The sequence below is a fragment of the Drosophila erecta genome, unplaced genomic scaffold (assembly GCF_003286155.1).
Source record: "Drosophila erecta strain 14021-0224.00,06,07 unplaced genomic scaffold, DereRS2 tig00000055-arrow-pilon, whole genome shotgun sequence".
NCBI classification, from domain to species: Eukaryota; Metazoa; Arthropoda; class Insecta; order Diptera; family Drosophilidae; genus Drosophila; species Drosophila erecta.
The window spans coordinates 10,957,294-10,970,268 of NW_020825200.1; the positions used below are offsets into that span (position 1 = coordinate 10,957,294).

A 12,975-nucleotide genomic window follows, 5' to 3' on the forward strand; every position below is an offset into this window, starting at 1 on the left:
ATATTTCTTAGTTTCTTTGAATTTCTACATCAGAAAAATTACAAAAAATGCAAAAAAAAATAAATTTTTAAATTTGAATGCAGATTTTTAGAGAATTGCTCCAGAAACATTTAGAGGTATGCCACTTCAAAATCCGATTAAGATAAGTTGAGTTATGGAGTTTAGAACTTCAGATTTGGGACATTTCTTGGTTTCTTTGAATTTCTACATCAGAAAAATTACAAAAAAATTAAAAAAAAATAAATTTTTAAATTTTAATGCAGATTTTTAGAGAATGGCGCCAGAAACATTTAGAGGTATGCCACTTCAACATCCGATTAAGATAAGTTGAGTTATGGAGTTTTGAACTTCGGATTTGGGACATTTCTTAGTTTCTTTGAATTTCGACAACATCAAAACACCAGAAAAATTACAAAAAAATTCAAAAAAAATAAATTTTTAACTTTGAATGCAGATTTTTAGAGAAGGGCGCCAGAAACATTTAGAGGTATGCCACTTCAAAATCCGATTAAGATAAATTGAGTTATGGAGTTTAGAACTTCGGATTTGGGACATTTCTTAGTTTCATTGCCACTTGCCTTCTGCCTGTTACATACTTTTCAACGAGTGTAGTATACCCTTTCACTCTACGAGTAACGGGTATAAAAAGTGAATAAAGACCGCACTTTATGAGCCAAGTGTATCCCCAGTAAAACCCCCTCGGCCATTCAGTCCTTGTGCATCCCCGATTTAAAGTATTTCCGCCATGACTGACTGCATGCAGCCAGCACAATGCAGAATACCGAATTCAGAAGCGAGGCCCAGAAAATCCGAGTGCATTTGGAGCAAGTTCACGGCAGCAGAGGCCAAGTTGTTGATTGCGAGCCAGGGAAGCGGAAATGCGGACAGGAGCAGCACAAAGGGTGAGCCGGCTGCCCAGGTGGAGGCCACTAAATGGCAGGTCCTAAAAGTGCCATAAATCAAAGCGGGGCTCTTCCACTTTGGTACACGTGAATCGCATGAATTGGCCAGCTGGATGGCATGGCAATCCATGGCAAGCCATGGCATGCCGAGTGGCCTTGGCGACCTTGGTGACCCTGGCTTACATTTGGCTGGCGCTTGGTGAGCATCACCACGTAGGTTCCAGACAGCGGGCAAATGCACCTGGTGATGTTCGCCATCAGGTGCTTGGTGATGCACAGATCCGATCGCCACGTCGAGTCGAAGGAGGCCTTGTAGTCGTGACTGCGTGTAAATGGGGCGATTAAACAAATAGTGCCTTATTAGCTGGACTCACCACCACCAAAAACTCACCCACAAACCGCCACCCAGTCGCCTTTCTTTGGCACACTCTCGTGCTGGAAGATTATCTCCACGTGACCCGCCTCGAAGGGCAGGTCCAGTGGCTCCCGGAAGTTGTCGTTGGAGCGATTCGACTGAAACAGCCAGGTTTGGATGATCCGGGAGGCCAGCACGTAGTCCGAGTCTCGGGGATCGCTAATGGGGAATAAAGACATATTAAAATATAAATTTCAAATTCCATTTAATTAACTGGATTTTATTTGCCATTCGGTATTCTATGTTATTAGCTGGTTTCAAAGCCTTATTAAAAACAAAATGACTTATACAATTTCAGCTAATCAAATCTAGTGCTTGTCCCATCTCTTATGGGCAATAATCAAGATTTGAAGACAACTGCGCTGGCAATTTCATGTAACTGGGAGCACACTTTTGGCCATTTTAGTTTTTATTCATCCTTGTGCTGGCAGCTGCATATTTGCATTTTGTTTACAGTTGGGGAATTACACTGGTAGCTGTGGTATTGTTGCCAGTGTTTTCCCACTGCTTGTAATACGCTTAAGCCAAGGAGCCATCCGGCCATCATGCTGCCATCAACCAGCCATCCTGCCATCTTGCCATCTTGCCATCTTGTTGGCACAACCAAAGGGACTAAAGAGGCTTGGAGTGACAGCAGTTGGCATTACACATATTTGAGGAGGAGGCAAACATGGCTTACGAATTATACATCGGTGGCCATAAGCCGGGCTTTAGCCAAGACAACTTTCTTGGTCGGAATGCATTAAATCGGGGAATTAAACATGTGCAGCGGCACATTTATCTGGCGAGATCGTTTAAACTCTGCAACTTTCTTAAACTTGCGCCAGACTTGTTCAACTAATTAGCGGCCATTGAACGAGGACTCGCCAGGTGATGAATGGGAACTGGTGGCTCCTTTGACTCACCTGCCACGCGTGTAGTACGTTTTGGGTAGGAAACTTTTGAGATTCTTGTACGAGATGACCGAGGCGAATATTGTTGAGTTGGCCATGATGTGCAGCAGCCGGCTGGATAGTCCAATGTCCATATACAGCTGGTCGGAGAACAAATCCTCCCTGAAAATAAAAATGGGGAAAATGTGGAAAGAGGTAGGGAAACTGCATGAGCCGCCGTAAATCAGGAAAATTGTAGCCGCCTGCACTTAAGGCTATTAATTAGCTAAATTAGACACTTGAAAGCCGTGGAGCAGAGCATAAGATGGAAATACCTGTCCTGGAACGACAAGGTCGCCACGCCTTTTAGTCCTGCACCGACTTGGTCCTGGAAGTCCTGCTCCACATTTATGAGCCATTCTTCATGCCGGCAGCTCGCCAGTTTTATGCATTTTTTATTTATGTTTGCTCATAAAATAAATTTTCCATTAGGACCCCGCTGCCAAGGGCAAGGGAGTGGGGTGGGAAATCGCTTTTCCTTCGTCGCATATATTAATCAAGGGGCCGTAAAATGAAGTTTACTGTTTACTCGGGTTGCAAATTTGCATCCCCCCGCTCGTAATTAGAAATTATAGCCCGGTGCTCTGTTCGTTTGAACAGCAGACGTGTGTCTGATTTCATTTGAAAGCCCATTTATCTGTTTTCGTTTGCCAGTGCAACTCACCCGTAAATGCGTAAATTAAACGGCAGCGTTTTCACCGACGTCATGTAAATGCGCAGCGAGTTGAGTCTGTCCAGTGAAAGGGTGTCCTCATCGACTGTCAAAATGCTGGAGGCGCCAGGTCCGCCAGGACCAACTGCTGCTCCTGCTCCTGCTCCCGCTCCTCCACCTCCACCAGCTCTGGTTGCCTGCAGGCTGCCCGCTGGAGCGGCGGACATCTCACCTGCCGTGACCCCTGACCCGCTGCCATCGTCACCACGGGTCGAACTGTCACCTGGCAACGGCTGACTGCTCCCGCTGGTCGAGGTGGCCAATTGGGAGGCCGCGATGGTCTCCCGGTTCAATGCCGCCGACTGCGTTAGCTGCTGCAGCTTTTTAATTTGCTGAAAGGATAAATAAAAGACCCAGGCACATCGCACGGCGGTTAAATAATGACTTTCCTCGATTCATTGGGCAGATTTTTGGCCATTTAAATGCCAGCCAGGTTGCACAGTTTACGAACACGAAATAATGTTTAACTCCTTGATTCGAGGCTACTTTATTTAATTAATTTAATAATCGCCTCTTGAAGTGATAAATGATATGTATAAGCCCCCTTCTTTTAAAAACAAATTCTTATTTAAACCAATATAAAAGTCACAGGCTTTGCATGGATATTTATTGCCAATTCCCACTGCGATTCGACAAAGTCAAAATAAAAGCATTTTTGGGGTAAAATAACAATAACTTTGGCCTCAGTCTAGCACAAATATTCTAATAAAAATAAGATTTTCTTGCTCCACAAAAGTCGGCACATGTTTGTTTTAATCGCCCACGATGAGGAACATTTTTGCAAGTGTTGGTGAAATTCCAGACGAGGGATTGGTAATGCAGATAATACCCCCATGGCCCACATGCCATGTTTACATTTACTCCACAAACTGCCTCAACATTCGACTGCAACAAGAGGAGTCCAGCGATGAACTTTGGTCGAAATCAATGCCGCAGAGGGATACGAAACCAGGACGAAGTCGTCCTGCCGCCGGCCATGTGGCATATTTTCAGGATGCCAGGCGTGGAGAGCAGAAAGCGCAGTCAATGAACCCGGCCATAAAAATCATAAACTGCTACGTCCTCGAGTGCAGTTACAAAGCCATAAACCGAGGCCAATAAGCAGGCGGGCCCAACTATAAGGTTCGATTTTCACAACTCGTAATCCGAAAGCCATGGCCATTATATCGAAACATTGCTCTATATGGGGAGGGATTTGGCCATTTCTAATTCAAAGCAGGGCTGTGCACTGAGTTTTGGTAAGCAGAAATGGGCCAGGAGTCCGGCATTTCCTGCACGAATCAAAAATATCATCGGATTTTTACATAAGATACAAGCATTCTGTTGCCAGCATAAATGTTTCGGGCCAACTAATCGAAAGCGAAAACAATTCGAATTGGAAAAGTTTGTGTAATGGAACTTTTTTTAGGCAAAAACGAAAAACGAAAAACGAAAAACTTCAGCATCATCAGAACATTAGGCTTTGCCGCTATAAGTACCAGTGCCACGCCCCCGACTACGTCCACGCCCCCGCCTGGATGCAAAGCCTATTCAAATGTGTGGCATTCGTATGATTTCTTTAAAAGGAGCTGAAAAGAAACTCTCGAAATGGGGGAGCAAAAGCGAGAAGGGCCGCACAAAGTTTTCCATGTGCAAATTTCACTTGACTTTCGACCTAGCCACGTTTAGCAGTTTACCGGCAAATCACTTGGCCAACCCAGCGCCCCTCCCCCCGGAAAACGGGGCGTGGCCATGTGTGAGATAAACTTTTTGCACCCCACCACTCCGGACTGCAAAGTTGGGCCTTGACTTAGGGTCACGTTTGCAACGAATACTTTTTGGCTAAGTGATTCGTCGTGATTTGATTTGAATGGGAAGCGCTTTTGGCCCACTTTTTAGCATCCGGCGATCGGAACCCACACAAAAAAGTGGGTCAAATCAGTTAACTTAGCTGGTCAATATAGCCAACTTATACTTAGGCAAGTGTAGTGTGTGTTTTAATCAACTTTCGGGCTTCGTTTCGTTCGCTTTGCAGACATCCAGAAATGAGCATTTTCCAGGCGCATAAACTTTTTCAATTGCCATTTCCACGCAGGAAAACCACAGATGAAGGCGATCTGTCCACTGGGCGTGAATATTGGTTTGCAGCAAATGGAATGGCATCAAACGAATTTCCATTCGGAATTATTATTATCTATCAACATTTTGATGAGGCTTAACTAAGCCTGGCTGGCGGCATATTAAAATCGATATGTCAGCCAAAAATGGATTCGTTTAAACTAAGCTGCCATATGGCAGCATGGCTAAACTTGAACTTTAAAACTCTTCAGCTCGCTTTGGGCCAGCGAATGAGCCTTGGAAATTGGCGTATGGCTGATTACTTTCGCGGATTTTCTCGGACCGCCTCGATTCACTAATTAAACTTGATTGCGCGCAAAAATTCGATAAACTTGCCGAAGGGATTCGACTCACTCCATTAAACTTTTTGCTCAGTCAATAAAAACGATGCAAACTATTTGCGCAACTTCGGCAAAGTTCGAATGGTGAATGCCAACGCTTTTTAATCGACCCAATTATGCTGGCAAGTTTTTCTGACTGCGTCAGCTAATAAAAATTTAACATAAATTGTTCTTACGTTTCGGGCTCACATGGCGCATTCTATTGAAATGCCATAGCTCAGCGGAACTCTTGCGAAACTAAATTAATTTATGCGCATTAAAAAGTTGCCTCATCCAACTCCGCGTTAACTATGAGCTTAGCGAATATATCTTGTTCGCGGCAGGAAGAGGAGGAACTTCTGCGATCTTAAAGGTTGAATATTTAAGCCACTGAGTTGGCTAATAGATTATGCTGGCGGTGTCCAAAGAGGCAGCCTTCCAATTATCCTCACGTCATGACAGGTTTCCCCGTTTCGGGGAAGTGCCATATTCAAACAGTTGCAATCAACACTCTCATAAATTTGCATACCAAAAAGCCAGCTTCATCCTGCCAGTGTCCTTTCCTTCACTTTTATGCCGCACGCCAAGTACGCAAAATTTGCCCACGGAATAATGCATGAGCCGTGGGGTGGAGTGCCTCCTCCGCCCCAAAACAAGTCCCCTCGAAATCCGCAGTTGAGCCGGAAACAATGGAAACCACAATCTCGAATGGAGATATACACGCCATCGTACCACAGAAAAGTAAGGGTGCCCACTGTTCAGCGCCATTTGGAGGCTCGAGATTGGGCAAAGTGTCTGCCTTTTTTGCCAGGTGATAAGGAAGTGGTTATCCTTATTGTCCTGTGGAGGGTCGCGGGTAAATTGTTTGATTGCGCCTCATTAGCGGCACCTTTGAGGTCCTTCTCTATTAGCTGTCATGCTCAATGGAGCGTAGATACCCGAGGAATCGGAAGTATTTTGACTAAGAACGGTTCGTAGAGAACGGATTTTTCGCAGTGTGTAGGCTCTAAAGGACGATTCAAATTACGCAGACGTGATTTTTAATCTCTGAGATATGCCCATAGCCAACCAATTATCACTGCATCGGCAGTAAAATCGGCACGTGTAGCAGCAAGCAATCTGATCAGGATATCACATAATTCAGCTCACACAGGACATGGGAGAAACCACTGACAAACCTGAAAAATGCACAAGCTCATGCATATCGAAAAAGGTATTCATTACCTGGCCGGCCGGCAGGCTCATCAATTCTCCGGCTGCTTTGGAAATCCGTACACGGTTCGTGGTGCGGGGTACGGGGAGACAAATGTTCGTATGCAAATTGCAGGAGCCCAGTGACAGGCCAACTACAAGCTAAATAAAAGCTGGAAAGTGCCCACCTTTTGGCCCAGTTCGATGTTTGGTGTTCGATGTTTCGGGCGTAATAAATAAATGCCCGGAACGGGTAGGCAACCCGTGCTGGCAAATATTGAATATGGCTGCAGGATATAAATTATGGCGCTCTGCCTTTTCCAGCTCATGTATGGGAGTATGGGAGTATGGAGTATGGAGTACGGAGTACACTGAGCATAATTAATGCGGGCTGGCATCCTCGTATCCAGGCATCCAGGCACTTACCTGTTGACTGTTCAAGGATTGGGCATTCTGCATGACTTTATCCAGGATGCGCAGTATAATCTCCGCGGCCATCTCGCGCTCCAGTTGTGTGCCTTTCAATTGCAGGTAGGTGTCGAGCTGTGAAGTGGCCAAGGAAGCAGAGTTGAGACAACATAATACAAGTGGCGAGGATTCCCAACCGATTCCCCTCCCGTTTTGAGGGGCCCCAAGATGGAGGAAGCTCCTGCTCAAAGCAATTCGTTAGTCGGGAAATTTGTGTGCGCATTAAAATGAAAAATGGTTGCTAGGCGACCCAAAAAAAAAAAAAAAGGCGAGAAAGACGGCTGGAACTTTTCTTTGACTGCAGTTGGGCAACCGAAAATTGTGTGAAAAATGGCAAGCGGCCGGCTCAGCAGCTTTTTGCATTCATTTGTGTGTAAAAATAGTTTCTGCCCCATCTTCTCAAGTGGACGCCAGCCAAGGATCCAAGGAGCCAGGTGAAGCTTAAATGTGTTAAGGGTTTTGCGGACGGAGCAGACGGAGCAGACGGACGGATAAATGCCCCCAAAAACGGAGTTTGGAATCGGAATCTGACTGTCTGCGGCAAGAGGATATTTTGGAGCAGTGGGAATTGCAATTCCGATTTTGATTAGGCCAATTTAACCAAATCTGTCACAATTTGGGAATGTTATTGCCGTTCCCCTGATGGCCTTTACACTTTAATCTGGGATGAGTACGCAATCTGTTTTGACCTGCGATTGCCAATCAGTTGGGAACTTAGTTTGGTTTAAACTAAAAATGTATGTTTAGTATCTACATGAGTATTCTAAATCATCGTTGAAATCCTTAGGGATAATCACTTCCCGAATCTATACCATCTGGATCCTTACCTCATGCAGCATATCGATGAGGAAGCTGGCCTCGCCCGGCAGAAAGCTGTGCCTTCTCTGGAGAGTGAAGTCGAAGCAGGCCTTCAGGATGTTGGAGGAGTTCGTCAGCTGGAATCCAGCACTCAGGGCCAGGAAGCGGTTGTAGATGAGCAGCAGCTCGTCCCTGACGCAGCCGGAGAAATCGGGTAGCAGCCAGGTGGAATTGCCCGTATCCCTCTGTTCGCAGATGCGTTTTAGGTGACCCTCGAAGCCCCGCGGGCAGTCGGTGATGATGGGCGAGCCGGGGGCACTGGTTGGCCAATGGACGCCGTATGTGGACTCGGCCGGGCAGACGTGCACGGCATTCCGCTCGATGACATTGATGTAAACACTCCGGGAGACGGGACGCACGCTATTGGAGACCAGGCAGGCGTACTCCGCTGACTTCTGGATGTTGTTGATCTTCAGGATGCTGCCGTCGGGATATAGGTCCTCCCACATGGCGGTGGCCGCGTCCGACTGGAAGAGCACGCCGTTGCGGGTCCAGCTGTAGCCCAGTTGTGCATACCGCTTGATGTCATCGTTACCGGGCGACAGACATCTCACCCGCAGGGAGTCACCTCGCTGCAGGGTCACACTCGCAGGATCCACCCGCAGACGGGGCGGCGACTTGATGTGGATGTGCAGGGAGCGGCACTGCTCCACGCCCCAGTCGGTCACCTGGAGGAGCCGGAGAAGAGGAGGTGCTGGTTAGTCGAGCTCATTTAACAATGTCCAGTCAAAGGGACAGGCCACAAGAAGCGCCTGTCAGCGGCATACCATAATGCCATCGGTTGTGGTTACTCAAATCAATAGAAAGACACAGTCGTGGTCAGAAAAACGATATACTAGCTATCAGCACCACTGTGAATGGAAATAGTATCCGCAATGTAATACTCAGTGCATTGATTATAATTGAATTATATATCGCACTGCTAGTGAGATCAATATATACTTTGAACTATTTTGGCCGCCCCAATTGTAACATAAGTGGATTGAGAGCCGAGGACCAACTGGCCACACATCAGCAGCCTGGCCGAAGAGAATGGCACACATCCTGTTGGATGGACGGGGGCATGACCATGTCCTTTTCACGCATGTCGGCATGGACAAGGGAAACAGTTGTGGCCAGCCACTGTTCCTCGAACTGGGATGGCTGTCAGCCGTCGCAGGGACTGGCAAGGATTTGTTTAATAGACTTATTTGCTAGTCAGCAGGACCTCATTGTGTGCTGATTGGATATGACGAGTCCTGATTTGCTTGAGCTTGAATGAGCCATTCGACAATGTGGAAATGTGATATGCTGGGCAGTCGTAATCCAACTCGTATATGGTCTTGTATATTAGTTTATGGAAAGTAATTTAAAGACTTAACAGCCCGAACGGAATGCAAATCATATTTGTCGTTGCAAAATAGGGCATTGAGTTGGGGATTAGTATTTGCTCAGGCACTCGAACGGTGAGCCAGACGATGTCCAGCCAGCACTCGGCTGGCTTCCAAGGACTCTTGAAGCTCCACACGAGCCGAAGTATTTACGACCACTTGCTCGGCCAAGATGGCTACTTAAGAACCTGGTAGGATTGTGTGGGTTCGAGCCAACCGTCTGCATTTATTTATTTATTTCCACGCGGATGGCAAGCAAACGAATTGTAAACTTGCTTTGTAGCTGCTGCCGTTGTTGCACATTCCTCCTTTGGGGCAGCATCGAGTGCTGCACTTGGCGAAAATGGTGTGAATTTTGTGAATATTTGCAGTCAGGAAATACCCCTATGGAACATTGGCATTAAATGCTAAGTAGTTGTATGTACTGCTTATTTTAGGTTGAAAAATGTCTTCGCTCAAGTTGCAGGTGAGTTGCTCTCAAGCAAGGATACTATTATTATTACTCTGTCCCTTTACATAGTTATTTCAAGTGGGAAATGCCAGACGTTGCCACGCGTCAACGATGATGATGATGATGACGATGGGCAGATGCCCGGCCCACTTCCGTTTCAAATTTAAAAAAAGACAGCAAAAAGGGAATAAAATGATACAGCTAACGAGAAGGCGGCATCATTGTCACCCGGCTGAAGGTATCGCGCACTTGTCTGGCCGGGTTTCTCTGCATCCTCGTCTGATATCTGGCCCCTCGGGCTCTTGGATTCAGCCGATCCGGAAATATTTAATAGACAGCGACAGCGAGACACTCTTGGTGTAAGCCAAAGGTTAGTGGGTTTTTTATGGCCATGGCGGCTTTAAATTCTGCGCTTCTTTTTGTAGTCCTCTCAATCGGGATGTGTCGGTGGGATTTGCAGTAGCATTTACGACTCTGCAGCGTCAACAAATCCTGGCAGGCCACAAAATCCAAATGCCAATTAACTCATTAAGTTGCGACGCTGTCCGACTGCAAAACTTCGCCATCGCCATGGCTACCGAGCGCCTTTATGGCTAAATGGTATTTTATTGGCCCGGATAAGTCGCGTCTCATTAACAGGCCAAGTCGTTAAAGAACACATTGTGCCCGGTGAATGGCTAAGCATTTGGCCGGGACACTTTGCGCCGATCAATGAACAACACTCCAACGGAATTAATAGTTCATAAAATGGGTTATTGTGGAGCCACCACCATTTATTAGGCTAATGGATATTGACATTCAGGTTTTGAAATGTAACCGCGACAACTGGAAACAATCTTGTTTCTTATTGCTTTAATACTGTGGGTAAATAGGAGACGAAAAGACCATTTCCTTTCCCAACACCAGCAGAAGTTGGCTCATACTTCACAGGTCGACATCCTCTTTCAGTACACTTATAATCCCAAGAACACTTAAGCCCCAGTCGTGTCCTGCCAAATCTGAAATGGCTTAAACAGTGGGGCTAATGCAGCCGGCTTAAAGACAGCACCGCTTGGGGCCATTGTGCACGTAATGGACCCGAGACGCCCGAGACGCCCGAGACGCCCGAGTTCCCCAAGGCAGATGAATTAATTGCAGCAGGGCGTATACTTAATATCGATACATAAATAATAAATACGCACTGGCACACGCCCCCATTAGAAGTGTACGGTTGCCGTTTGGGTTTTCGTGTGTATTCCTGTGTAGAACTTATGGACGTGGACATGCATCCAACTCCCCGAGTCCTCATAATGGGCCGTGATGGCATTGGCAGGCGCTTTATTGACTTGGACCCCGAGGCGGTGTTATTGAAAAGGATTCATGCGCTCGAGTTTTCAGCAAACAGCTGCGAGACGTGGGCACAATCGACCTTCAGGGACCCAGTTCGGAGCACTCAGCTCCGGTCCAGCCCTCCTCGTGATTATCGTTCAGCTGTTGCTGCAGCTCGTCCTGCCATCCTGCCTTTGATCTGGCTGGTGCGTCATTACGGGGAAGCCAGGACAATAATAAGTGAGCGGCACAAGGCGCGCCAAAGGCACAAAGCGGCCAAAGCAGCGGCTCCCCCATAAAGAACTTTGCGGGATCCCCCTTGGGCTGGAGAGCCTCGGACCAGGCCAGGCACTAAGTACAATGGGTCCTGGGCCCCAAGAAATGCCAGCTGGGTGGTGTACAGATGCTAACGCTGCTTTCTGTGGTTGCAGTTCCTCCTCTTGGTTGCGCTGCGGCTTTAAAGTGCTCGGGCGCCATCTTAAAGCTGAGATAGATATTATAGAATGTTGTGTATTAAATCAGGAGCCATTATGCTAATGCCGAAGTTCAATTGAGTTGGCAACAATTCCAAATTTGATTTATACTTGTGCGCAAGAAACGGCAAACATTTTATTACAATCTCCCGTGAGCAGGCAATCAAATTACCATTTGATTTATAACTAACTTGGCATCCAAGTGGATTGGTCATGTGTCCACGTACTTGGTGGGCCAAACTTTTCAAGGGAAACTTTTCACGTGGCTTCCTCTACGGCGAGCCAATATTTTTTTACAAGCCATTTGCGTAATATGTTATTACCTAAGCCATAAAGAAGGGTCCTGCAGGATTTGGGGTCCCAGGAAGAAGGGCAGTTTTGGGTCTAATCGTCCGGAACAATTTAAAACTCTTATTTAGTACTGGGCTGTAAGCCAAAAGAGGGAGAGTGCGAGTGAATCCGGGCCTAATATCATCTGTGGGCATCCGTAAATTCATCCCCGGAAACCGCAGTCAAAAGAATGTTTAATACCATAGATTAAAATTTAATTGGCCCCTGAGAAAGAGCATTCAAGTGCAATGGATGGCCACATTCCTCTCCATCACACTCCTTTCTATCTCGCCGCTCTACCATATTTTAATTAGTCTAATTAAAAGCAACGTTATAGCGAAAATGAAGAACACGGCCGTGAACAGAACGCAGCAAAGCCAAATGTAATTATGTGGCCTTCTGGGGGAGGGGGCTTGGCTCTTCTTCTTCTAGACGGGATAAAACAGTCGGAACAGCTCAGCGCTGTTTTGATATGGCAATTAGACTGATTAGTCAGCTGAAAATACTACGGGGCGTCTGCCGAGGACTGAAAATGCCCGGGGACCCGTAATCGCTATAAAAACCGAAGGACCAAGTGGAATTTTCAGATCATCGGCGCGGCTTGACATGGATATTTTAAACGCTTTGATGCGCACGTGATGACCAACCTCAACGTTGGCCTAGTAACGAATTCTATACACATTTTACAACATTCAAAGCAGTAAAACATTTTACATACATTTTCCGACCGATACAAAGGTCTAAGTTACAAAGTTATAAACAGTGCATTGCAATGAAATAAAATCTATAAAAAATTACTAATAAAAGTGCAGCAAAGACATAAGTATTTCTGCTGGAAATATACTTAATAATATTCCGGGCTCAACTTACCTTGCAGCTGTAGACGCCCTCGTCGATCCGACTCGCCTTGGTCACGCCCAGAATGGCGGTGTAGACATCTTTGGTTTCGGGCGGTAGGACTGTGGTCCAGATTTCCCTGGAAGGAGCGGATGAAAGCGTTAGTTAGTCATGCTAATTAGCACTCCACTTTCGGTTTCTGCGAGTGAAGGTACTTGAAACGGATTCGCACAGTGTCAGTCGTGCATTAATTCTCACGCCCCATGAAAGCCAAATGGCGAAAGCCGAATGCCGAATGCCGAACGCCAAAT

The 12,975-nt window shown here is 46.4% G+C and overlaps 1 protein-coding gene across 1 annotated transcript in view; it reads right to left on the reverse strand.

Annotated features, from left to right (window-relative positions):
- LOC6542676 overlaps nt 1-12,975 on the reverse strand; it is a 73,837-nt gene that overhangs the window by 10,625 nt on the left and 50,237 nt on the right. Inside the window, exons 7-13 of the mRNA XM_001969360.3 lie at nt 12,698-12,803; nt 7,865-8,563; nt 6,996-7,112; nt 2,914-3,293; nt 2,223-2,372; nt 1,294-1,476; nt 1,086-1,224 (exon numbers count right to left, since the gene is read on the reverse strand). Of these exons, the coding sequence (XP_001969396.2) occupies nt 1,086-1,224; nt 1,294-1,476; nt 2,223-2,372; nt 2,914-3,293; nt 6,996-7,112; nt 7,865-8,563; nt 12,698-12,803 (1,774 nt within the window). The remainder of the gene's footprint in view (nt 1-1,085; nt 1,225-1,293; nt 1,477-2,222; nt 2,373-2,913; nt 3,294-6,995; nt 7,113-7,864; nt 8,564-12,697; nt 12,804-12,975) is intronic.